Source organism: Hippocampus guttulatus, chromosome 18, assembly GCF_054856545.1.
Source record: "Hippocampus guttulatus isolate MCC_2025c chromosome 18, RoL_Hgut_1.0, whole genome shotgun sequence".
In the NCBI taxonomy this organism is placed as follows: Eukaryota; Metazoa; Chordata; class Actinopteri; order Syngnathiformes; family Syngnathidae; genus Hippocampus; species Hippocampus guttulatus.
This window is the reverse complement of record NC_141278.1, coordinates 512,216-535,658: the sequence shown is the minus strand read 5'-3', so window position 1 is coordinate 535,658 and position 23,443 is coordinate 512,216. Positions and strand designations below refer to the sequence as shown.

Genomic DNA, 23,443 nt, shown 5'->3' with positions numbered 1-23,443 from the left:
AATTGAAAAAGGAAAATTAAGGCCATTACAACATATTTGAAACTGATTTCCAGGGAAACAGAATACATTGTTATCCTGATTTGAACCCCCCCCCCCCCCAAAGATTCCCAGATTATCAACAAGGTCCTGCAACAGTATCAATATTCAAAATTGGTGGGTCCATATACCGCATATTGATTGGTCGTGTAAAGTCCTCATGTTAAATCCCAGTAAGAAAAGCTATGGGATGCTTGCAAACTCATCAGAAAGTAATTTCTTCTTTGCAAAGATGCCCGTGCACGATGCTGATGTCTGCCACAGTCTCCACAAGGTTCCCTTAATTAACATGATAATCCCAAATGTTGGGAGTCCCATCAATGAAAGCCAATCCACCCAAAGACCATTGTGCGCGCGTGCGTACCTGCGTGCGTGCGTGCGCGCGCGCGCGCAGTCATGCCGTCTCAACATTTGCATGCAAGAAGTTGACCCGGCCATGTCATGTCTGTCTAGACGAGTGGCCACATACCTCCACACTAAGATATGCACACAGTGTCTCACCAGACATGCAAATCAGCGCCATTTAGAAGCCATCCAACTCAACCATTTTTCTCTTTTATTCTCTTTTTTAGGAAACCAGCCGCCCTCGCCGTTCAACTGCATCCCTCCATTTGAGTCATGCATTTATTTGCCGTGAGACGAATAGAAATTGACCGAACGCAAGAACACATTTGGCCCAGCACAAGGTATTTATTGACAGCATGCACGCTGTTTCTGTTATAAACACAACATTGTGGGGGAACCACATCACCTGGAATGCTCACCGTCACTGCACAAATACTGCACAATGTGTGATAAGACGCCACATTTTTACCATTTATGTGCCTTTGTAGGTGCTGCTGCTTTGGTTTGCAAGATAATGGCATGACAACATGTCAGAGTCAACCAGAATCTAAATAGTCATCTCGGCCTAATGCGACATTATTTTGGTTCGCAACACAGGATCTACTGGAATCCTAATAACCTCTAAATACCTTGTCTTCTCATACGGTCTTGAGTACTGCATAGGGAACACATTTACAACATGCGCTGAGATGCCATACTTCTACAGTTTGCATGCCTCGGTAAGTGCAGTTGTTTTGGTTGGCAGCATATATTGTAGAGTTGCCACGATGTCAAAAGTGTACTGGAAAACCAGTCGCTGTCTCCAGATGAAGTGATCTTGTCTTCAATACTGCTTGCAGAAGTCGTGTTGACAACGTGCCGTGGTAAGTTGAACACACCGTTTACGTTGCCCTGTCGGGTGCTGCTGTTTTGGTTAGCAACATATCCAAATGGGCTCAGCAGCTCATCTCTCCTGTGTGCCTACAAGCCCATTAGGTGGAATCTAATAGCGTTGTCATTTTCACATAATTCTTGACCTGTCATGATTTGAGGGAGGTGTTTATTTTTGATTGATGATACACACTGGCGACGAATTGCGGCGACTCTAGGGGGAAGTGCGGTGTTTGCAGTGCGGTGAAGCCAACATCTAAACTTTAGATCCATTTTAATATTTGGATTGAGACAAATTAACCTGTTGCGAATTTCTCCACTGTGAGCCGAATAAAGGTTATCTTATTTTACCTTATCTTAAAACCCGAATACTAAAAATGTACTTATTTTACACCAGATTAAAATGGAAAGTACACAATTCACAAGCACAGAATATAATGACGAATGCATACTTTGTAAAAAATAAACTGCAAATTTAAAAGTAAATGTAATTAAACAAAATCAAATCAAAAACTGAAAAGCATAATTGTTCGGTTAGCCTTTTGTATGTTTTAAATTTTCCTAAAATGTAAAACTCTTGTAGATCCATTGTGGTCCTCACTCATGTCAGTGTATATGATATTTAAATGCCATATATGGTTTATATTCGTTCGGATTAAATCATTGTCATCTACAGTACTGAAACAAGTCATTTTAAACGCTAAACAGCAAAGAAGGTGAGCGTTCATTTCTTCTGGTGCTGTGCCACCACCGTGTGGACAGTTTAATGCGTTACACTTGTTCATCGCCTCCACCGGGCCAAAGTATGAAAAGACGAGCGAGCGCCAACTGGTGAAGGTAATAATATGCATCCATTTTCTGTTCCGGGTATTTCTTATTGAGGATAGCGGGGGCGGGGGGCAGGGGCCTATCCCAGCCAACTTCGGGCGAATGGTGGACTACATTCTGAACTTGTCGCCAAGGAATCACGGGTCACTCTCACGTTCACAGTCACGGTCACTGAATGGCAACTAAACCCATACTCCCTGTACTGAAGTCAAGCGAATGCACCACACTATCAGTGACTTGGTGTAATATAGTAATCATGCCCATCTCATTTTCTGATGCACTAATGAACAGCAGTGCATCAAGACATGGATGCTGCTGTTTTGCTTAGCTAGACACTAGCAAGGAATACTCGTTTGTTGTATTGACACAAATGCACTTTTTGAAAAAGTTGATACGGCCTAATGATTTAGTGCAAATTCATTTGCGGACCCCCAATGTACGTCTTGCGGACTTCCAGTTGCAAAGTGACGCCAGTTTGAGATCTGCGAGTCTACTGCTTGATATGGCCCACGGGCTGCATGTTGCCCACCCATAGACTCATATTTGTCAAGCATTGAAGACGAAAGCACTGAAACTAAACGTCGTCAAGCAGATTATGCGGACGGGAAGCATTGGACTGAGTCTCCAGTGCCCTGCGCCCTGTTCTACGGACCATGACCACAGCAATAGGGGCGTCCACTTAGTGCGTGGACGTCATACAGTGTGCAGTGATATACTGTAATGCCATCACGTCTGTCAGGATGCTGTAATAAGGCGACAAAAACATCTTGTTTGTCATTTTCCCACAGTGAATTGGCGACACGAGGATATATGTGGAAACAAATGAGCTAGCGGGCTTCTGCATAGCGTCTCAAGTCTCCACTGACATTTTTGCCCACATGCAAAAATCATGCAAAAGGTAAATACTGTGGCGGAGGGATACAAACAGCACGGCACAACATGGCCGTCATCTCCGTCATGTCCTCTTTTGCGGGACCGGCCCGCACAAGCGTGATGCGCGCCGATTGGCCGAGACGCACCTTGCCTCGGCCTCCCATTGGCTTGAGCAGACGTCCATCAAAATCTGATGTCAATGACGTTGATCATACGCTGGCTTCACTGTATCGCCTTGGTGGACGGTATAGTTACTTCAAACATGAAATGGAATACAATGTCGCGGATTCTTTCACAACGAGAAGACACGCAAGCGTAGTTCAATCTATAGTTCTTCATTGAGAAGTATTCCGTCCCGGCAGACGTATCTTTTTTGGCCTTTGAATCGGCAATATTTCAGGGTAAGTGGAGTGATACATTTCCTGCGTCTTCACCCCCACCCCATTGGAGTAACGCCGCTTGCTTTGCTTATTTAAATCTTATTAAACGCTTAGCGACGTTCTATCTCTTTATCCGATACGCTTTTTTTTTATCGAACTAAAGTTTCCTTGATGTAAAGTAGTGCGTGCCCATCGAGTTGTAAGGGAAGGTAATGGCTGTCGGCCGCAGCTCATTACGAGGATTGTCTAATGGCCTCGATTCCGGTGGACTCTCGCGTCAACGTCTTTTTTTTCTTTTCCCCCGCGGTTCAAGCGCGCTATGAATGTCCTAAAACGACACTGTGACACCTCTCTTGCGTCAAAGGGCCTGTCTGTCTTACATCTGTCAAAGGACACCACGACGTAGTCCCCATAAAAATGTTGGATCGGGCACTATGGAGATGTCCACACTTGAGTGAGAAAATAACATTTAATATTAAGTCTGTGAGAAGACTGCACACCTGAAGGCGTTTCTGTTCAAAACTCATCTCGTTGCATTGTTGTCCTTGAGGCTTCACTGGGTGCTGGGGCGGTGGGTAGGAATGGCGAGGCCGGGGTAGGGGGCGAATCCTAATATTTACCTGCATTGGGTTGAGTGTAAATTTATGACAGTCTGTCTTTCATGTGCTTCAAATTATCCGTCCATCAGTTTTCTATCCCGCATATCCTTATTAGGGCTGGAGACAATTACAGTTGACAAACTTTAGGAGACAGGCAAGGTACACCCAGGATTGGTTGCCAGCCATTTGTAGGGCACATATTGACAAACAACCATTCATGCTCACTTTTACACTGATTGACATTTCGAGTCTAAAATGCACCTAGCATAGATGTTTTGAGAATGTGGGAGGACCCACACAAACCACAGGGCAAAGCAACACAGGAAAGGCCCACATGTGCACCTCCGAACTGTGAGGCAGATGTGCGAACCACTCAACTGCATGTGATACAAGTCATGATTTAACTGTAATTCAATGCAGAAATAGGTCAGAATGCCATGAAATGTACCCCCCCCCCCCCAAAAAAAGATCCTATTGGAGATTTAGAAGGTGTCTTTGATCCGTTTGAGGTTTGACATGATTTTAGCTTTCCAAAATGTCTGAAACAAACGTCTATAGATAATTTCTGATTATAATTGTCTGAGATAATTTGTCTGTTCAGTGTTTCTTTTTTAGAATGTAACTGATTCATCCAACACTCTCAAGGATGTGTGCACTGTCATTGTACAGTGGCTTTGTTTAATGTGTTTTTGTGATGCCTCCACAGAAGGGCGCGTTGTGATAAACATGCAGTCAGAAATGGAACTTGGAAATGGAAGGTGTTGTGATGGCCACACTTGACAGAGAACAACATAACTTCTCTTAGTTCACTTTCCTATGAGGAAAAATTGTTCACGGACCATTTAGTGTTCCATTTATCAGACTCCACTATATGTTCATGCTTGTTGTAGAGTTACAAAGTCCCCTCTGAGAAGCGTAGTAATGTTCTTCGTCCCACTCATTGATTTAGAATGGTGTTTATTTGGCTGTGGGCACATATTTGAAGACACGCTTTAAGTGTGTTTGGCAAAATCCCTATTTTATGTGGATGTGAAGGTTATGCAAAGAGGCATTGTAACAAATAAACATGAGTCAGTGCAGAAGTGGAAATAATTGCTCTGCGTGTGTGTGTTTTGCTTTTCCACATCTCATTGGCTAGTGTGTAATCCACTTAAAGGTCAGTGGCACTAATGAGAACACTCCACAACAGACAGATGAAGACCCTCGGCATGATTACGTCCCCCCTTCATCAGGCTTGCTTGAGCATCTCTTGGCTGATTTAACCAATTTGATCTAGCTGTAATAAACCAAATACCCCCCCCCCCCCCAAAAAAAAAAAAAAAATTAAAATGGCACATTAGCCATTGTGCTCTGTTTGTCTTTTTTATGGTTCCATGTGTCCAGCGAGATTAGTTCAGCTTTGGACAATTTACATGAAAGAACCGACTTGACCTTGTTCTCGCTGAGTGCAAACAGTTTGTGGGGACGCTTCTAATTGAGCCATTAGTGCCTTGAAGGGATTTTGGGGGCAGGGGCTACATTGCTTAAACGTGTCAATTCCACTCATTAATGAGGGTGCACAGAAGCCTGCAGGGCCTGAAACATTCCAATCAAAGATCTTTTTTTTAATTATTATTATTTTTTTACATTTACACCATATTGCAAGAAGAAGGATGCCATTGTGTGGCCTTACATTCAACGTCCAACCCCCCCCCCCCCCCCCCCTGGAATAATATTCCTCCAGGATGATAGCAGAAGGAGAGCTATGCACTTCTGATAATCTCTCATCATAGCCCAGCATCATTACACAAGATGTTTTAAAGTCTCTCTGCCTCATGATCTTCGTAAACAACATGGAGATTGGATCAAAATAATCTATCACCATTTTAAACCTTTTGTTGACTGTACAAGCAATGTTAAAGTAACATTCTAACATACTTAACTTTGGTCCAAGTGTAAAAAGAAGTGAACCACTGTTACTATCCATCCATTCCTGATCCAAACCGCTTATCCTCCCTCATGAGCGTCAAAGTCGCGCTGGAGCCAATCCCGACTGTCATCGGGCAGTAGGAGGGGCACACCCTGAATGTGTTGAAAACCACAATCAAAATTACAAAACAGACAACCACAACTTTCTTCTTTAAATCTAAATATCTTGCTATTTTTTTCACCAAAAGCCAAAGGAAATGCTGTCTCCTGAGGCTGCAGCAACTGAATCACTTGAGTAATTAGACTAGCAGAAAGGTTGAAGCAAAAGCTCTGTCTGCCTCAAATCTTCATAGCAATAATTCTTCCACATCAATTAATGTTATTGAAGTGGCACACGCCAGTCCATGCAGAAGTAAGTTAACACGAAGGTGATAAGCAAGGAGGAAAGTCTGGACAGGACAGAGAAATTTCCAAATTTGGGATCATTTTACACTTCAAGGAAGACAAAGTCCATCTACAATTGCCAACGCAAAGTAACGTGTCAATGTTACGATGCGTTAAATGGAACATTTTACAGGAGTTTTCCTTCTTGTTTCCCACAGGTGACCCTCATCCTTCGGCAGCCATTTCACGTCAGGCGGTTTTCCTCCGCCCGTCCGTCACTTCTCCTTCAACCCAGCCAGAGCAATGTGCCAGCACCGCCGCTGCTGTCGTCCTCCTTCCCGCACCTAATTTTTTATTTTTTGTTTTGTTTTTTGCCGTGGCAACTTAAAAAAAAAAACACCCCCAATAAGCTAGCAGGGCCAGAGAGAGAGCTTCTTTATTTGATTTGACGGCGTCAAAACATCATGGGTAGGAAAAAGATTCAGATCCAGCGGATCACAGATGAAAGAAACAAGCAGGTAAGAATACGATTTTTGACCTCCGTGTTTTGGTGCCCTCCCTCGCGAACACTTGCCCACGGTAACTGAATGCTGAGTCTCCAGTGAACCTTTAAAGCTCAAGTGAGTTAGATTCAGGGCTGCTGCTGCTTCTGCTGGCGGTTGTTTTGGGGGTTCCAGTTTCATGCCAGTTGCTGGCAGCTGAATGCTGCGCGTGTTTGACAGCCTTGCACTTGTGCGAGCAGCTGTCGTTTCGAAGTTGAAACGAAACACGCAGCCCGAGCCGAGCTTAAGCTTGCACGTTCACAGTGAAGAAATAATGCTCTACAAGAAAACCTTGGACTTTATGTCATGTTACAATTGAAGTATACTTGGTACCATCATGGTCGTTTTCACACATGCATACTGTATGTCTTGCGCCCAAACACTATTTGTACATGCATTTTATTGTGCTTAATTTTTTTTTTCTTTTTGCAAAATCATTTATTTGTCATTAAAGTAAACCTACATACCCTGTTTGAGATATATACTGTATATATATATATAAAAAAATACAATCAAGGTGCATGTGTGCACCCGTTAAAAGGCAAAGTTAATCAACTTCAACTTGCAATTGCACCGGTCACAATCGGTTCTTGTGATGTCCGAGATTCTGGATGCAGACCCGGACGGAAATTAGACCACATTTTTCATACGGTAAAAATTCTGGTTATTAAATTTACAATAATTATAATAGCGTGTCCCACTCTTCACTGTTCTCAGGTGACATTCACCAAGCGCAAGTTTGGCCTGATGAAGAAGGCGTACGAGCTGAGCGTGCTGTGTGACTGCGAGATCGCCCTGATCATCTTCAACCATGCCAACAAGCTCTTTCAGTATGCCAGCACCGACATGGACAAGGTTCTGCTCAAGTACACCGAGTACAACGAGCCGCACGAGAGCCGCACCAACGCCGACATCATCGAGGTAACATCAGACTGTAGTCAACTCATCAGATTTATCGTCTTTATTCCTAATGTACCAAATTGATGTCATAGTTAATAGTCTCTCGTCTCACATAGCATATTAATCAATCATATTTAATCCCTAACATATTTACAGGAAATTGTATTCAATTTCTGTAAATATAGCATGTATTTTTGTTATCATATTTAATGTTCCATACAACACGTAACATCGTTCAACCATATTTCACGGTCTATGCACCTCTAATGTACCACGTTTACATCTTATCCAAAGTTTTTACACCTAATGTACCAGGTCTGCAGCATATGCATTCTCTGTACGCCAAATTGAGCAATAGTTACATCATGTGTAATGGTCTGTTTCTAGCGCTCAGTTACTGTAGTGACAGCATATTTTATGTACACATCTCTAATGTGCTAGATTTACGCGGCGCAGATGATTATTGGTCAGGCCGATTCAACAGCACTGATATTTGGGATCTTTTTCAATAAGAGATCCAGGTCTTCCTTACATTTTGTGTGCACGTGTAGACTTTGCGAAAGAAAGGCTTCAATGGTTGTGACAGTCCAGAGCCCGACGGCGAAGACTCCATCGATCAGAGTCCCCTGAATGACGACAAGTTTCGGAAGACCACAGAGGACCTGGATGTTCTCTACAAACGCTACGGAGTGAGTGTGAAATCGGTGCAGTGTTCTGGTTAGAAAGCAGCGTACATCACACCCGTTTGTCGCTTGAAACGTTGCAGCAGTCGACGGCTCCACCGCAGACCTTCTCCATGCCTGTCACCGTGCAGGCGGCCAATTCCAGCCCGCTGCAGTTCAGCAACCCTGGCAACGCGCTGGTAACTACCTCCTACGTGACGGCGTCGTCGCTCACCGACACCCACCTCCTGTCGCTACAGCAACCGGCCCCTCCGAGGAACACCGTGTCTCCCGGGTTGCCGCAGCGACCGGCCAGCGCAGGTGAGACATCTTGCCGAGGTCGACAAGTGTGACGCGTCAGCAGAAAGGGGCACTAAAAAGTTGGACTCAAAGCAGTTCGCTTTCGATTACTTCCTTGACAGCCATACCAAAAATATGACATGACTCTCAAACCGTTTATGCTTATGACTATATGATTCCTTGACCTTATACATTAGAAATGGTTTTCTCACTATAGGGCAGCAGAATAATGTGGCTATTCTCTAAGCCCGTCAAGGAATCGTAGAATTATAAAAGTAATACATTGTTTATTGGCTAAGAAATAGATCGCGATGTCCTCATTACTGATACCATTCAATGAAGGAGTAGTGTGGAATGTCCCCTGCAAACAACAAAAAAATGAACACTTCGTGGCTGCGCTTCGGAGATTGGGTTATTTGACTAATAGCGAGTCATCAGACTTCACTGCTATACTCCATCCTCGAAATTATGAAATTGTAAGGTGTTTTTTTTTTTTCGTAGAACTTTCAACCATGACTTATTACACACTTGCAATCACACAATTGCAATTGATAACATCGGGAAGTTTCGCCATCTTTCAAGTAGGCATGAAAATGGCAGACCTCCTGTTCCTGTCGTCCTGGCCATTTTTGTGCATCTCCTTTATGACTGACTATTCTTTGAATTCATCAGGCGCTCTTCTGGGAGGTGACCTGAATAATTCAAATGGCGGCTGTCCAAGTCCAGTTCGTAAGTACTTTATTTTTATTTTCTCCATTAGTTGTATTAGCCTGGCCTGAATGATCTCTTTGCACAGCTAACGGCTACACCAGCGCCAGGGCCTCGCCCGGCCTCCTCGCCGTGTCCAACGGCAACAACCTGGGCAAGGTGGCCCCGGCCAAGTCGCCGCCACCGCCGCCCGCCAGCCCCCAGATGGTTAGCAGTCGCAAACCGGACCTCCGCGTTATCACCTCGCAGGGTGGGAAGAGCCTCATGCAGATGGTGAGCTTCTGATGCCTTTCATACCTATCCTTTGTTTGTTGTTGTCGCCCTCCTGTGGCCTATTTTGTCTTCCAGCGGCAACGGCAGTAAGGCAGCATTCTCGCCGGTGTTGACAGTGGGCATATTTTGTGGTTTTATGAGTGTGTTCACACACACTAGAAACTGTGACAAACGCTGTATTTCCGCCTCACTTGTATAGCGTGCGATTCAATGCGGCCACGCCCTCGACTGCTCTCTACTTTTGTGGCTACTTACAAACATGTCACCCTCTCTGTTACCACCCTTTTGCAGACAGAGGATGAGCTGGAGTTGGTAAATGAGGTGAATGTACGCATCTTAGCATGGTCGCAATTGAAAAGAAGACACTTGTTGGTTTTGTTGTTGTTTTATGTGTGTGGTATTTATTTATGTATTTCTTTTTTTCTTTAGCCAGCCTCACTGGCATAGCTCGGGATGATCCTCAGTGTGACTGCATGCGGTTTAGGCCTCATGACCATGTTGTTCTCTAGTCTCGGCATCATGATCATCTTCATGATCCAAGACAATTTACTGAAAGGAAATTAGAACGGTGAACCCTCACTATTTGCTGCCATTATGGGCCAAGGACAGAAAGAAAATTGAGAGTATCTGACACACCCACAAAATGTCAACTGGTTCCCATTAATAGGTTCAATCCCAAATACTAGATCCACCAAACACTTCTACCAAAACACACTGCTTACATTATCCTGAAAAAGATTTGATCAGCGAGGACGCTGGTGTTTTTGTTGCCATTTCACAACACACAAGATTACGATTCAATTTTTTTCGACTCGGGTATATGTAGATATTCTCATTTTGGAGAGACATGCTGTATATCGCAAATAACCTCTTCTAATAATCTTTAATGGGCGCTTACTGCACATTACATTTCTGAAATGCTCAGCTGATAACTTCCATCACTGCCAATAGTGATCCCGACCTTTCGCTGCATCATCTTGAGAAGTTTACCACCCCGCTTTCTCCGAGCATCTGGGCCTTCCTTTCAGACTTCCAACTGGAATCTCCCCCGTCACGTTGCTTCTGTTTGGTGTCACACCGGCTATCGGCTGGTTGACAACACTACCTTCTCCTCTGCTGATGTTGTGCAATAGCAGGAGCCGGGCGTTTGGATGCCATATAGTGTCCAAATGGTTTTAGTTCGGTTCAACAAAACACTGAAAAATGGTCATTTGCAAATCGGTGAGGGTTTACTGTACTGTTTTCACCAAACAGGGAAGCGCCGCATGGCATGATCCTTGTTCACCAACAAATTGACACCCATCTTCACCTTCCACACCCACTATGAAAATGTACTCGCACTGGAAAAAAAAAATCCTGCCATTACATTAAAGGCATATTTAGTCTCCAGGAAGCAATCTTCAAACACAGCAAATTCTAGATGTAAAATAATACGAGTTTGATGTTTAGCGGGTCTAATTTGTGTATCCAAAAATGATGGTTCAGGCTTTAAGTTCCATGACAACATGAGGGCGTGACCATTTGTCAGTTTCCTGGAATGCTAATTGACTACAACAAGGCAGACTTCACATGAACATGAAGCGCAACACCATGCTGTTCAACCCACCTAAGACTATAAATGTGTCTCGGTAGGTGCTGCCGGAATAGAATAGACTGATTAACCTTGGAGAACCCAATAACCCTTTTCTTCTTTGGAAAATGATGAATTATACATTAAATGACTGCTATATTTTCACCGAACACCAAAATTTATGGGGTTTTTTTTTTTCAAATATTCAATGCTTTAATCCTAATTTAGGATTAGGGCCAAATTTGACCCTTTGGGATTTAAGGGTAGCATTTGAGTAGCAGAATTTATAGGGGCCAAAATTTGACCGCCTGATTAAGTTCAGCCCAATTATCAAAGAGTCGACCACTATTGAGGAAAGCCGTTACATCATAGCTGTGTTTAAATTGCCTTTCATGTAATATCCAATATACGGTATGCATCACACATAACAAGGAAAAGCCCTTACCCTGCGTACGGTGTCACCGCAAGCATGTCAGAGACTTTGCCAATGTGAAAGTGGCGACATGTAACGACTTGCTTCCCTCTCTGACAGAACGCCCAGCGGCTGGCAGTAGGCGCCCAGGTGGCCCAGACCCTCACCACACCCGTGGTGTCAGTGGCCACGCCCAGCCTCCTGGCGCAGGGGCTGCCCTTCTCCGCCATGTCCACAGCATACAACACAGGTGAACCGCAAAATATCCATTATGCATGATGTGCATTTCAGATCTGTCAGCTGGGAGAGGGTTGAGCTGTCCCCACCTATCAAAATGTTTGCATCTGTTGTTACCGTTACAGGCAGTGTGGAATAAGGCTAAAGTCAATGTTATTTCTTATTTTTGTTAGATTACCAGCTGACAAGCGCAGACATTACCACGCTTCATGCCCTGACATCCCCTGGCGGCTTGCTGCCCACCAGCGTGGCGACATGGCAGCAACAGCAGCCCGTCGTCTCACAGCAAGCGCAGCAGCAAACGCAACAGCAGCAAATCAATCTGGCGTCGCTCAGCAACTTGGTGTAGGTTCTTTCAGCGATTCCCTCCGATCCACATGCATGCTGTTCATACGACACATTTATATGCAAGCATTTCACCGCTCTTCTCCAGCATTACACCATTTCAGTCTCAACACAATAGAAACCACGGATTTGGTCAGCGGTTATTTCTTGCAGCGCAAATAGACTGATGAACCCCCACCCTGGCCTCTTGCGCGCGTGGTGTGATTGGGTCGCAGACGTTAGTGTGAACGGCAGGTCCTTGAAGTGTACTCTGTGCTCTTGTCGCCATGCAGCATGTGGGGCGTCGACAAACAGAGCAGCGAGCTGTCTGGCCAGGTGTCCAGTCTGGCCGCCAATCTAAGGTGAACGGCCACCACGAACCTGTCCGTGTGCATGTGTTGGAGCGACTGAGTCAGCGAGCTTGTATGTGTGTGAGCGTGTGCGTCCAGTGTTGCCACCTTGTGTCTGTAGGGAAGAGAACACAGTCTTGATCTGAACAGTACTCAGGACACATCCTGTATATTCAGTACAGCTTTTCTCTAAATAAGACAGAATTTACACCAGTGGTGTCAAACATACGGCCCGCGGGCCGGAACCGGCCCCCAAGGAGGTTCGATCCGGTCCGCTGGATCATTTAAAAGTGAAAAAAAATGCATTAAAGATACAGAATGAATATATTAAAGAAAATGCAATTTGTGGATCATCCGCTAGGAGGCACACTGTTTTGATCACAGTAGAAGACAACATTGTTTTGATCGGGGAAGAAAAACAGCAGTCTCAGTCTGTCACCGAGATAGACCCAATGCAGCAAATGATATGAAAGCGCCAATCAATGCTTCTTGAGACCAGAACAAAGGAAAGAGATGATATCATGGTGATTCATAGCACAGTATGGTATAATGTTAATCGTTCGGCCCACTTGACATCTACCGAGTCCATATGTGGCCCACAATGTGAAATGAGTTTGACACCCCTGATTTACACTGCAAGTGCAAGAGCCCGATTCTGATGTAATAATAATAATTTTATTTATAGCCGCCTTTATGGGTGCTCATGTCACCATAAATTAGGTATTTTATTAAGTGTCACCTATACTTAATCGTTTGAACTTTTTTTTTTTCATTTTCTTTGTCTTTACACAGTTATCATTTTTTTAAAAGAGAAAACAAAAGAATTTTCAGTGATAATAATAATAATAATAATACATTTTATTTATGAGCGCCTTTCAAGACACCCAAGGACACTTTACAATAACAAAAAACACAAAACAATACGGGTTGAGCAGCGGCAGCCAAAACGCGCCAGCGTTCACTCAACCCGGAAGTCAGAAAGTCAGATGCTATTTTAAGGGGAGCAAAATTCATGCAACTAATATTACAGGACTGTTGATAATGTAAATGTTCAGCGGGCCAGATTGAACTGCCATCGCTCCCAGTTACAATAGATTTTTGGCATCCCAAAGTCATCAATGGCACTAATGGAGCGGGAGCTACGTGTAAATAAGTGACAACACCAAAGTAAACAGTACCTCAATAAACCAAATGCCAAACATGACCAACATATTTCAGTTGACTTGTCCTAAAGCTTCCCGTGTTGATTTACCGTTAAATGGTGGTAACCAGCACATTATAACATAAGCGTTCAGATTATTTAATAATTGGCCAGACATTTAATGGAGCATATTTACGCAGCATTTGTCTGTGCATGTTTTTATTTGCGTGCAAATATCACCGATTGAAAGTGTAACCCTTGAACTATGCAATGCACATCAGGCCATAGATTATGCAGCTCTACATGTATCGGTGTCGCCAGTGAAGGACCTGCAATGTTCGACTGACACACACTTTGTCATTGTGGGTGTTGTTTGTCCCTGTCGGGTTGTTAGTCTGTATGTCTTTGATGCTGCACATTTTGCTTCAAAATAGTGAAGCAGGAAGGAACCCTCTGTGTCTTTGTGGTCATTTTGAGTGTTCCAGTGTCGGGTCTCGGTGTGTGTATAGTATGAAGGAAGAGCACAGAAGAGTTTGTGTTGTTTCAGATGACATTATTGCGGCTGTTGATCAACGCTCACTTATGTCCGGTTCGTCGTTTTTGGGTTGTGGGAAGCTCCAACCTTTTGTCTTCTTCCCCACAGTCTGGGCTCTCCGTCCAACCTGCTCTTGGGTAGAGATGAGTGGTTGGGCCGGTACTGTATCCCACTTCCTTTTCCTGCCCCGCCCCCATTTGTCTTCATGTACGCTTTTTGGCTGAAATCCCCTTCCTCACACCCGCCTTCCTCCTTAGCATGTGTCTGCGTGCGTGTGTGAACATGTCATGTCACGCTTCCAGGGCTGTCATGTTGATCGTTCCAGAAGTGAACTCCCAATAACACATCACTCATTTTTCATTGGATGCTCCTCAACAAAATGTTTTACTACAGATGACGAACCATAACCATTTTGATTTCATCATGAGACCATCATTACAAGTGGGATACCACTTTTTTTTCACCAGACATTTGGACGACAGGTCTCCAGACTTCGGTCCCTGGTTTATGAAAGAGTTGCATTCCTACACTGGCATCATACCCCAAAAGTCAGATCGCAATGTAGTCTATCACAAAGCTACAAACGTGACAAAATAGTCAATGGTTAGGACCATCGCAAACTGAGGATCCCCCTTTAGTTAGTGGAGCTAACACACCTGGCTTTTTTGGTGGAGGCGGTCTCGCTGGAGAAAGGTGATTTGAGCATGTTTCACCCTTTACAGTGCTTGCTGATCAAATTGTGTCGTTTGGAAAACGGCCCAAAATAAAACACACAAGTGGTACAGGTGGACATACAGTAGTAGCTACAATTTATTGTAGTCAGGTAACGCAAACACAGTGGAACCGCTATTAAGGTCCAACACAATCCACTCTGAAACACTGCTGGACGTTTCCCGGCAGCCTTCACAGAATAATCTCTTACAATTTTAATGATAATGTAAATGTACAAACATTGTTTACAGTAAAAAAAGTATCTTCCCATGTATATTTTTGTTCACATGCCTAATACCGGTATCACCCCCACCCCCCAAAAAAAGTGAATCCTTTTCCTGCTGAACAGTTTGTCACCATGTTCAACTCTATAGAGGTTCCACTGTAGCACTAAACACGCATGTAAATGTCACAATTGTCTCTTAGCTTAGCATGCTAGCATTAGCTTCTTTGGTTTGTTGTGATGTTCCGGCAGAGTCCGGACTCTTGCGCTTTCACTACTGGAACCTTCCTGTTTGTGTGTTAGCCACGGGGTCCCTGAATGCATCAATGGCTTGTTGAAAATGGCTTCTTCTAAAACATGATGTCATCACATTTGTGTCAGCTTGTTTAATATGATGCTGTTCTTGCGGTCAGGCCTGTGGCGCACATACCTCAAGGCGCCATGTTGACGGTCAACACCAGCAGCGGCGTCAGCATCAAGTCGGAGCCGGTGTCGCCGGGCCAGGACCGCAGCACCCCTTGCCCTCCTCCGGCTCCGCCGCCTCCTCCGTCCTCTGGCGCCACTTTGACGGCACCGCCCCAGTACCCAGGCTCACTTCTGTGCCTGGAGCCGCCGACGGGACGCTCGCCTGCTGACAGTGTGAGTAGCAACGCCAGCTCCTTCGAAGGCAGCGACCGTGAGGACACAGGCGGCGGCGGGGGGAGCGGCGCGAACAACAATAACAACAACCTGGTCAGCGCCGCCGCAGGGAGCGTCGGGCCAGGACGCAGTGACTTCAGCCCCTCGCCGGAGCAAGAGGGGGGCAACATCAAGAGAATGAGATTGAACGCCTGGGTGACATAAGCGGCGGCCGAGAGCACGTGGGGAGGTTCGTACGACACTTAAACACATCACGTCACGTCGTACACGCCACAGGTGAGGACGTTGAATACAAATGCCTCACCACGCGCTTGAGCCTCGACACCAACACGTCTGTGTACGTTCTCAGCCTTGCAGGCAAAAGATGAATGGAGGCAGGTGGACTCGTCTTGGTTGTTCACCTTTAACCCAAAAGGCTTCTTCACGTCTAAATCTCATAGGCCCGCCTGGTCAATGAATCATTGAGATGGTTGCAAAACGTCCTATAGGTGGCCACTATACTCATTAGAGATGAAAGTCTTCTGGATTTTCCCGGAATTTTGGATTTTCAAATTTTCATGAATTTTCCTCTGGAAAATTGCCTAAAATTAATCCGGATATTAGTTGACAACATTGAACGAACGCGTTTGAGTTTGTTGTTTTGCTTTCACGAGCGTAGTCATGTTGAGGCATGAACACGAGTTACAGGAACACCCCTCCCCTCGCATTCTCATGGCCTCGCCATATCTCGGAGATTTTGACATTTCGGCGAGAACGGAAGCCACAAAGGCTGCACGTGCGCACACAAAAGGCAGATTAATCATTGAATGTCGAGTATTTGAATAGCGTTTTGTGTAAACTAATTCATGCGTGATCGGCCACCCCAACGCAAACGGGTAGACGGGCAAGCTGACATACGTGCAATCGACGCGAGTGTTCGGAACACGTTCAAGTGGTCATGGCTTGAGGAAAAGGCAACCTCGAATTGATTAGTAGGTTGACCATTTGATACTAGCTTATTTAATAAGTCCATTTGTTGATTGAATTCTCCTATTTATGTCTGTGATGTGTGTCTCCTGGTGATGGTCACACGAGGGTTGTTGCCAGGCATGGCTGCCAAGCTGCTGAATCATTTTGCATGAGAACTGGTCTTTGCCCAACCACGCTTGCCGACAATAGCATCACGATCAACCAAGCGTCTCACCCAATTCATCAACCTCCTAAACCAATCAGTCCAACGACTGTTCCATGAACCAACCTGCTAATGACCTGGCAACAACAAAGAGCTGTTTGGGTGAACTCCACATCTCTAGTCGAAGCCTTTTAGATTAAAAACACCTTGACCAACCGACAAGTCCAGTCGAGTCTATTCAGCTTTGACAGACATTGTTTCTCACCTCCATTCATCTAGTCCATATCCAGCGGACCTCACTTGCTGCTTTCTGTGGACACCATTTTAACCTGTCCATTCTTCAGCAAATCCCTCCCATGCTGCACTTTTTTTTTTCTCTTTTTGGAAGCGCCTCGTGCCAACGCAGTCGTCGGAATGCCAAACGAAACACGGCGCGCACAAAACGGACACTCATGACTTGGGCGCTATGTAGACCCGCTTTGGTGTTCTTTCTCAGATGGTACTAGTTCTGAGGGTCCGTCACTTTGTAGAAAACCTCCTCCACAAAACCTTTATGCCCTCTTTTCAAGCACGGGTTAGCCCTCCCATCTACTTTTCCCGTGGTTCCCCAAAGTGAACGGATGTTTTCTATGTTTCTAACGCTCCCGTTAGCTTTTTGGCTTCAAGCGCGTGTATGTACAGATGGGTATATTTGCATTGACTTTGCTAGCTAGCCCTTAAAAAAAAAAGAAAAGAAAAAAAAGTCAACTCAGTGGATCAGTCCGCTATTATATTATTATTATTATTATTACAAACAAGCGTGACGTTGATATGTTTGGGTAGCGTACCCCACTTAGTGCTGCTTGGTCGTGTTGTTGTCATGTTTGCTACACACACCCAACACGCACATTGGAAAAGCATCACACGATCGCACACAATCACTGCCCTTCACCTTAGCCTAGCTTCATATCTAGATGCACATTTAGCTCTTTTTCTACGGCAAGTAGTAAAGTCAACAGATTGTTTGATGTCATTTTTAATCGGACTTTGTTTCGTCGCCATTATTTCAGTGTGGGAATGTGTGTGCACAAATTATCTAGTTCAAATAGAAGAGATGATGTCTACTACAACCTTACACACCGAAGCTCCTCATAGCCCCCTGCCCCTGTAATCACGTCTACTTGTCTGCGGTCACTTGACTGTTAAGTCCATGCGTAAACTGGCAGCACTTAGTTGTGTTGATTGAACTTGATTTAAAAAAAAATGTTTTAAGCAGAGCTTTAAAATGCGAAGTTCTGTAAGACTGTTACTGCATTACAATCATCCATTATAAAACACGCTTTCTTTAAAAATCAATACCACGCAAGAATCCTCATCAAAATTTAAAAACGCATCACAGCAGAGATACTAACTTAGAGCCCCAAGACAGTTAGTTAGCTAGTTAAATCACCTCGGTGTTATGTGCAGAGGTTTGATTGGACAATCACAAAGTCATCATGATGAACAGGACCAGCTTTCAGAGCTAAAGGTCGATTTTACACACAAAAAAAGCATGCCAAAAATGTACCAATGCCTCAGATGACGCAATTTTTGCTACTGAAGAAAAGTTTTTTCATGCATCTCAACATGACCAAATTGTGAGATGCATTGTTGACGTTGGATTGTGACCGATTTCCAATTTTATCACAAGAATTAAGATACATGCTTTTCACAAAAAACATTGTTCTCCAAAAATACTTCATGGCAGATTTTTGTTTTAAGCTATGCATGGTGCGATCGGGAAAAAAAAAACTCAAAAAGATTTTGACTTTGAAGTGAAACTAAAAAAATCAGTTAACAAAAACATTTGCCCCATAAAAAGCATGTATCAGCATTTTAGCATTTTTCTCTATAGTTTTTACGGAATTAGAAAACCCTCAAAATATGATCATGCACGAGTTTCATTGACAAGCGAAAGTACGACAAAAATGTTACTGTCGAATTAAAAACCATCATTTTTTTAGTTTTTTTTCCAGATGGAAAAAAAATATGTATTGAATCACAGTGAGATAAACTATACAAAGTGTGTGTCTTTACATTTAGAGTGTAAAAATGTGGCCATATTGTACATGCTTTTTATTAGAAAAGCCAAAACATGAAGATCGTGACACCACTCCAATTGGCTCCATCCTGCCCCGTGTGGTCAAATGACAATCTGCTGATGACATTTGGACCCGTTACGTGTCGTGTACGTTATGTTTTCTTTGTGCCGGTTCAGTGCGGCGCCCAACGATGACGGAGCCTTTTTGTTTGCGAAGCTTGGAATTTTTGAACTCTTTGTCATCGTATCACCAACATCCAAAACTGGTTTCCTTTTTGTTCAAAGTAACTTGCACGATCGGACAATGCGGTATTAGACAAATGCAATAAAAGGAACATACCAGTTAAATGCTGCAGTTTTCATCCAGATATAGAATATATTTATAAAGAAAAATTGGTGGAATTTGAAACATGTTTAGACGCATGGGACACAGGTAACCGTTATGTCACAAGCAGTCAGAATGATGTAGCAAATAAAAGACTAAAGATGAAATTTATAGCTAATATATTGTGTTGAGCTAGTCTGCTATGGGTTTTGATGTAAAGATGTTTCGCCGTTTTGTTTTTCTTGAACGATATACAGTTTGTGTATATTTTCATATACAAAAGTATGCACTGATGTTATTGAAATTCTATACCGCTTTTACAGAAAGTGTTTGTTGTACCAAAGTATCCAAGTTCCTTGAAACCTTCTCCTTTTTGCGTATGTTTTACTGTATTTTATATATTAAATGACAAACGGAGTGAAGTTCAACCGTGTGCTCGCCTTTTCGCCGAGTTTTATTGAACATGTTCAGGTCCCCGCATGCGTTGATCGGCCTGGAATAAATTCAATTTGTTTCAACTTTCAACACAAATCGGCTGCTTCTAAATAAGTGATCGGCAGAACATTCATCAATCTGAAATATTTAACCTCATATAAAAAGACTTATTTACAGTTGCTTTCAAGCCGCACACTTTTTTTCAAACTATTTGTCAGATTTTGCAGGGGATAATTTTGTGAATTTTGAGTTTTGAATGAAAGGCTTAGGCAGGAGGAGAAGTTGTCATTGAGAATTAATGGAAAGTTCATTCCACTTGGAAGCCAGTTGCGGGAAATGAAGGCGTCGGTCAAAGATTGCTTTGTTAGTGTCCCAACGCCCGCCGTGGCGGTCAGCCCCACCAGCGCTGCTGAGGCGGAGGGGCCGTGGTGGGCGGCTCCACATCAAAGACGGCCTCGGGTCCCGTTGAGGAGGACACGAAGTAGAGGTTGGCGGCCAGCATGACCAACATGGGGAAAAAGGACAAACCGAAGCCCAAGCCTCGGATGCTGCTGCCCAGCGACAAGCAGAGCCAGTAGATCAACCTGAGGGCAAAAACAACTGCGTGGGCAAACAAGTCGTCAAACTGCACGGCTATGTAAGTATGTACTGCTATGGCATGTGAATTACACATTAAGTAGTTTGACAAACAAAATGCTGGCGTAACTCATGTCTTGTCACACAGTATAAAGATGTAAAATGCTAAGTTGTGCCAAGTGGCGTGGGTTAGTGGGTGAATAGCGGATAAGCACCGAAACAAAGTCATTTTTAATGTGATGATTGAAATTACAAATGTTTACTCCTCCTATGTTCAAGCTTTACAGTAGGTGCGTGCTTGCATAGTCATTTTTGGGATAGAGAAGTTGAGTCCATTGACATGAATTACTTTACGGGCACCTGTGACATGATGGATGTGCTTAGGCCCCCCCCCCCCCAATTAAAGCGCTATGGCGGTGTCTACCACAATTCTATGTGGTGGTGTGGTACCTACCTTCCAAAGACAAAGATGACAGTGAGCAGCGGCACTATTTTGATGAGGTCGTGGCTGACGTAGGACGCCAAGACACTCAGCTGCAGGAAGTAGAAGAGGAAGAGTCCCACTGATTGGCTAACATAATGTCTGTGCAGTGACACCTTCCCGCTAGGCAATTTGCTCTGGAAGCTCGGTTTCATCTCGCCATAGCGAACCCTGGCCACGCCCTGCACCACCACGCCTACAAACACACATAAAAAAAAAAGAAAGCTAAATATAGCATTCTTAGTGATACACGTACAAAGCGGTGTTTTTGTGATAGACAACAACAACTGCCATTTTGTTGAGAGTTGAAGTCAAAATTATCAACTAAAATAATGCGGTTGAACACCCTCATAACTGGATGCGGCCGTTTTTAGAATTATTCACCATCTAAACTAAGTGGAAGTCAGCACACCTGTCACAATTTAAAGCGTTTCTGATTAACCCCAGATAAAGGTCAGAATATGGCTTTGTGGACTTCAGATCCACAGTACTCGCGTCTCACACACGCACACGTAGATCTCAAACGTGGATCATGCTTCATGAGCCCTCAGGCGAAATTACCCAGCAGCACGGGCACAGAGGCAAAGACGGAGCAGCGTAGTGTGTAGACCACCCTGTGGGGGGCACTGCCCATCAGCGGGGAGTCAAAGGGCAGGAGTGCGTATCCCCCCCACACCAGGAAGGGGAACACCAGCGCCGCCGACGCCGTCCACAAGGCAAGTTTCAGCTTCTCGCTGCACATATCGCCGCACAAGTCTGAACAATAAAGCACATTTGAATTACACTGGGCCACAACAAAAGAAACGCCAAAATACTTTGTACATGTACTTTTTTCCGTGATTTCTGTTTCAAGGTTTTTCTCAGATTCCAAGGTTTGTGTATTGTACTCACAGTCATTCTGCTGCAATTCGTTGCAGTCATCTAAAGGCGTTTGCGACTTCCTCGCATTTTCCTTGTCGTGTTCGTGGCAGTCGTCCATGCCCATGTCCAGTCTGCTCTCTTGGGGCACAACCTCGCTGGACTGCCGGCGAATTACTTTGACTTGAGGAGTAAAACCCATGGCACCTTTCTCAGAGACCCAATGGGACACCTCTTCTTCCTCATTTTCTTCTTTGTCGTCGGCCAGTGAGCCATCTCCTTTGCTGTCCTTCTGCACCGCCGGTAGGTCGTCCCTCCACTTGTCGCCCTCGGGCATGCTCTCGCGCCACTTGGCTTTGCTCAGCCCATCGTCGTCCTTGTCGTCGGACACGCAAACCCCTAAAGAGACGCCGTCCGTGTCCTCATTCCTCTTGTCCCGGTCTCCAGGCCAAGGGAGGGTGATGTCGCCGGCTCCTGGAACCTCTTCCTCCATCTTTACGACTTCCTCAGGTTTTTGCTCCTTTAATTCCTCTTCTGCAGTCTTTTTACTTCCCGTCGGCTGACCTTGTGCAATCGGGCCGAACGGCAAGAGCGCGACCAGCTCCTCCTCACCAGGCACTTGGCAAGACATGTTTTAGTCCTCTTCGAGGAGTTAGAGTAAAGATGCAAAATTGTCTTTGAATATGGAGCTTTAAGGCCGTCCGAAATGAGTCCTTCACATACTCAATAGTATCATTTAATTTTCCCTGTGAGGAGATATACATTTCAAAAATGAATAAAAAGCAAAATGTTCATCACTGTGTTTTCTGAGCACAGCATTGAAATAATGTTGAGGGGAGGGATACAAAAAGTCCACGCCCATGTTCAAATAAAACCTTTTTGTGTAGTGATGCTGCAGACCAGTCTGGCTAATGCTGTAAAATGTGGCAACAAAGACTTTTGGAAAAGCCAACTAGAACACCTGAACTTTATTTTTGAGTTAGAGTATGATTGCGTCATTAGGAGCACAACCACATTTCCACTTAAGAGGTTATGCACACTTGTGCAACTGCATTACCACAGTTATTTATATCTGTCATAAAGATTCTAAAAAGTCAGTTAATTTGTCCAGGTTATAAGTCACACTGATAGTGGAAAACATTTTGAAATGGTTCGTCATGTTTTTGTTTTTCCTACCTACCCATACCCCTTCTGTTGTGCCGTTCAAATTGATCACAACCGTTTTGCAAATTATTTTTTATTTCGATTTTATATAGATATTACTTCATAAAACAGTTTACTTAATAATTAACAGGAACTAGATTGCAGTGTGGCTACTACGTGAGAAAGGAGAACAAAAGGTAGACTTTGACCAGAGAAACTAAGAAAAACACGGACAGGAATTAGGGGGGGCTAAAGCTAAACCAAAACAAACAGGCTTGTTTAGCTGTATCGACCAATGTGTCCTAGCTAATAAACGAGCGGAGGAATGCAGTTCAACTTAAGAACTTGTTTAGCCCACTTAGACACACACACACACACACAGCCGCGATATGTCCGAAGAATCCACTCACCTACTTCAGTTTACACACGCCGAAGTTAGTCCAATACGGGTGGAAGAAGTGCCAACTTTTCTGTGTTTTTATCGGTCGTCACTAGCGGAAGCGTTAAGAAGTTAGCAGCACAGGTGTGGCAGGTGCACACACGCATGGCGACGTCATCTCCCGAAGCTCCTCCTTTGTCTAAAAATGGCTCCGAATTTTCACGTGTGGTTGTTTCTTTTAAATCTACAAACAAGCGCGATTTACACGTGTTTGTGAATGTCGTGTGAGCATTTATCACGTCTTCTCACTTGCAAATATTAAATTA

The 23,443-nt window shown here is 44.2% G+C and overlaps 2 protein-coding genes across 11 annotated transcripts; one reads left to right on the top strand and one right to left on the bottom strand.

Moving 5' to 3' along the window:
- Positions 1-3,156: 3,156 nt before the first annotated feature.
- LOC147190447 (myocyte-specific enhancer factor 2D homolog) lies at positions 3,157-19,678 on the top strand. Of its 9 annotated transcripts, XM_086136302.1 has the most exons (14): positions 3,157-3,353; positions 6,442-6,741; positions 7,483-7,686; positions 8,217-8,354; positions 8,432-8,527; positions 8,588-8,648; positions 9,300-9,356; positions 9,424-9,608; positions 9,900-9,935; positions 11,711-11,840; positions 12,001-12,172; positions 12,445-12,513; positions 14,286-14,336; positions 15,525-19,678. In XM_086136302.1, the coding sequence occupies exons 2-14, from the start codon at positions 6,688-6,690 to the stop codon at positions 15,952-15,954; spliced, it is 1,683 nt and encodes a 560-aa protein (XP_085992428.1). In that variant the 5' UTR covers positions 3,157-3,353; positions 6,442-6,687; the 3' UTR covers positions 15,955-19,678. The 9 variants fall into 9 exon arrangements, with proteins under 9 accessions (XP_085992428.1, XP_085992423.1, XP_085992422.1 ...); XM_086136297.1 differs by having other exon boundaries at positions 8,432-8,648; positions 9,900-9,929; XM_086136296.1 differs by having other exon boundaries at positions 8,432-8,648.
- tmem79a (transmembrane protein 79a) lies at positions 19,664-23,322 on the bottom strand. 2 transcript variants are annotated; one of them, XM_086136306.1, is made up of 5 exons: positions 23,149-23,322; positions 21,629-22,341; positions 21,299-21,493; positions 20,711-20,933; positions 19,664-20,264 (listed from the first exon to the last, which is right to left on the bottom strand). In XM_086136306.1, exons 2-5 carry the CDS (start codon positions 22,224-22,226, stop codon positions 20,072-20,074), a joined length of 1,209 nt encoding a protein of 402 aa, XP_085992432.1. In that variant the 5' UTR covers positions 22,227-22,341; positions 23,149-23,322; the 3' UTR covers positions 19,664-20,071. The 2 variants fall into 2 exon arrangements, with proteins under 2 accessions (XP_085992432.1, XP_085992433.1); XM_086136307.1 differs by having other exon boundaries at positions 23,153-23,322.
- Positions 23,323-23,443: the final 121 nt, after the last annotated feature.

Excerpts from the sequence above, each read along its gene's own strand:
- LOC147190447 (XM_086136296.1), top strand. The coding sequence starts at position 6,688 with ATGGGTAGGAAAAAGATTCAGATCCAGCGGATCACAGATGAAAGAAAC. Across the intron at positions 9,936-11,710 it reads AGTTGGTAAATGAGGTGAAT|AACGCCCAGCGGCTGGCAGT; the intron begins GTACGCATCTTA and ends CCTCTCTGACAG. Across the intron at positions 12,173-12,444 it reads GCGTCGCTCAGCAACTTGGT|CATGTGGGGCGTCGACAAAC; the intron begins GTAGGTTCTTTC and ends GTCGCCATGCAG.
- tmem79a (XM_086136306.1), bottom strand. The coding sequence starts at position 22,226 with ATGTCTTGCCAAGTGCCTGGTGAGGAGGAGCTGGTCGCGCTCTTGCCG. Across the intron at positions 21,494-21,628 it reads CGAATTGCAGCAGAATGACT|ACTTGTGCGGCGATATGTGC; the intron begins GTGAGTACAATA and ends TTTATTGTTCAG. Across the intron at positions 20,934-21,298 it reads CTCTGTGCCCGTGCTGCTGG|GCGTGGTGGTGCAGGGCGTG; the intron begins GTAATTTCGCCT and ends GTGTGTTTGTAG.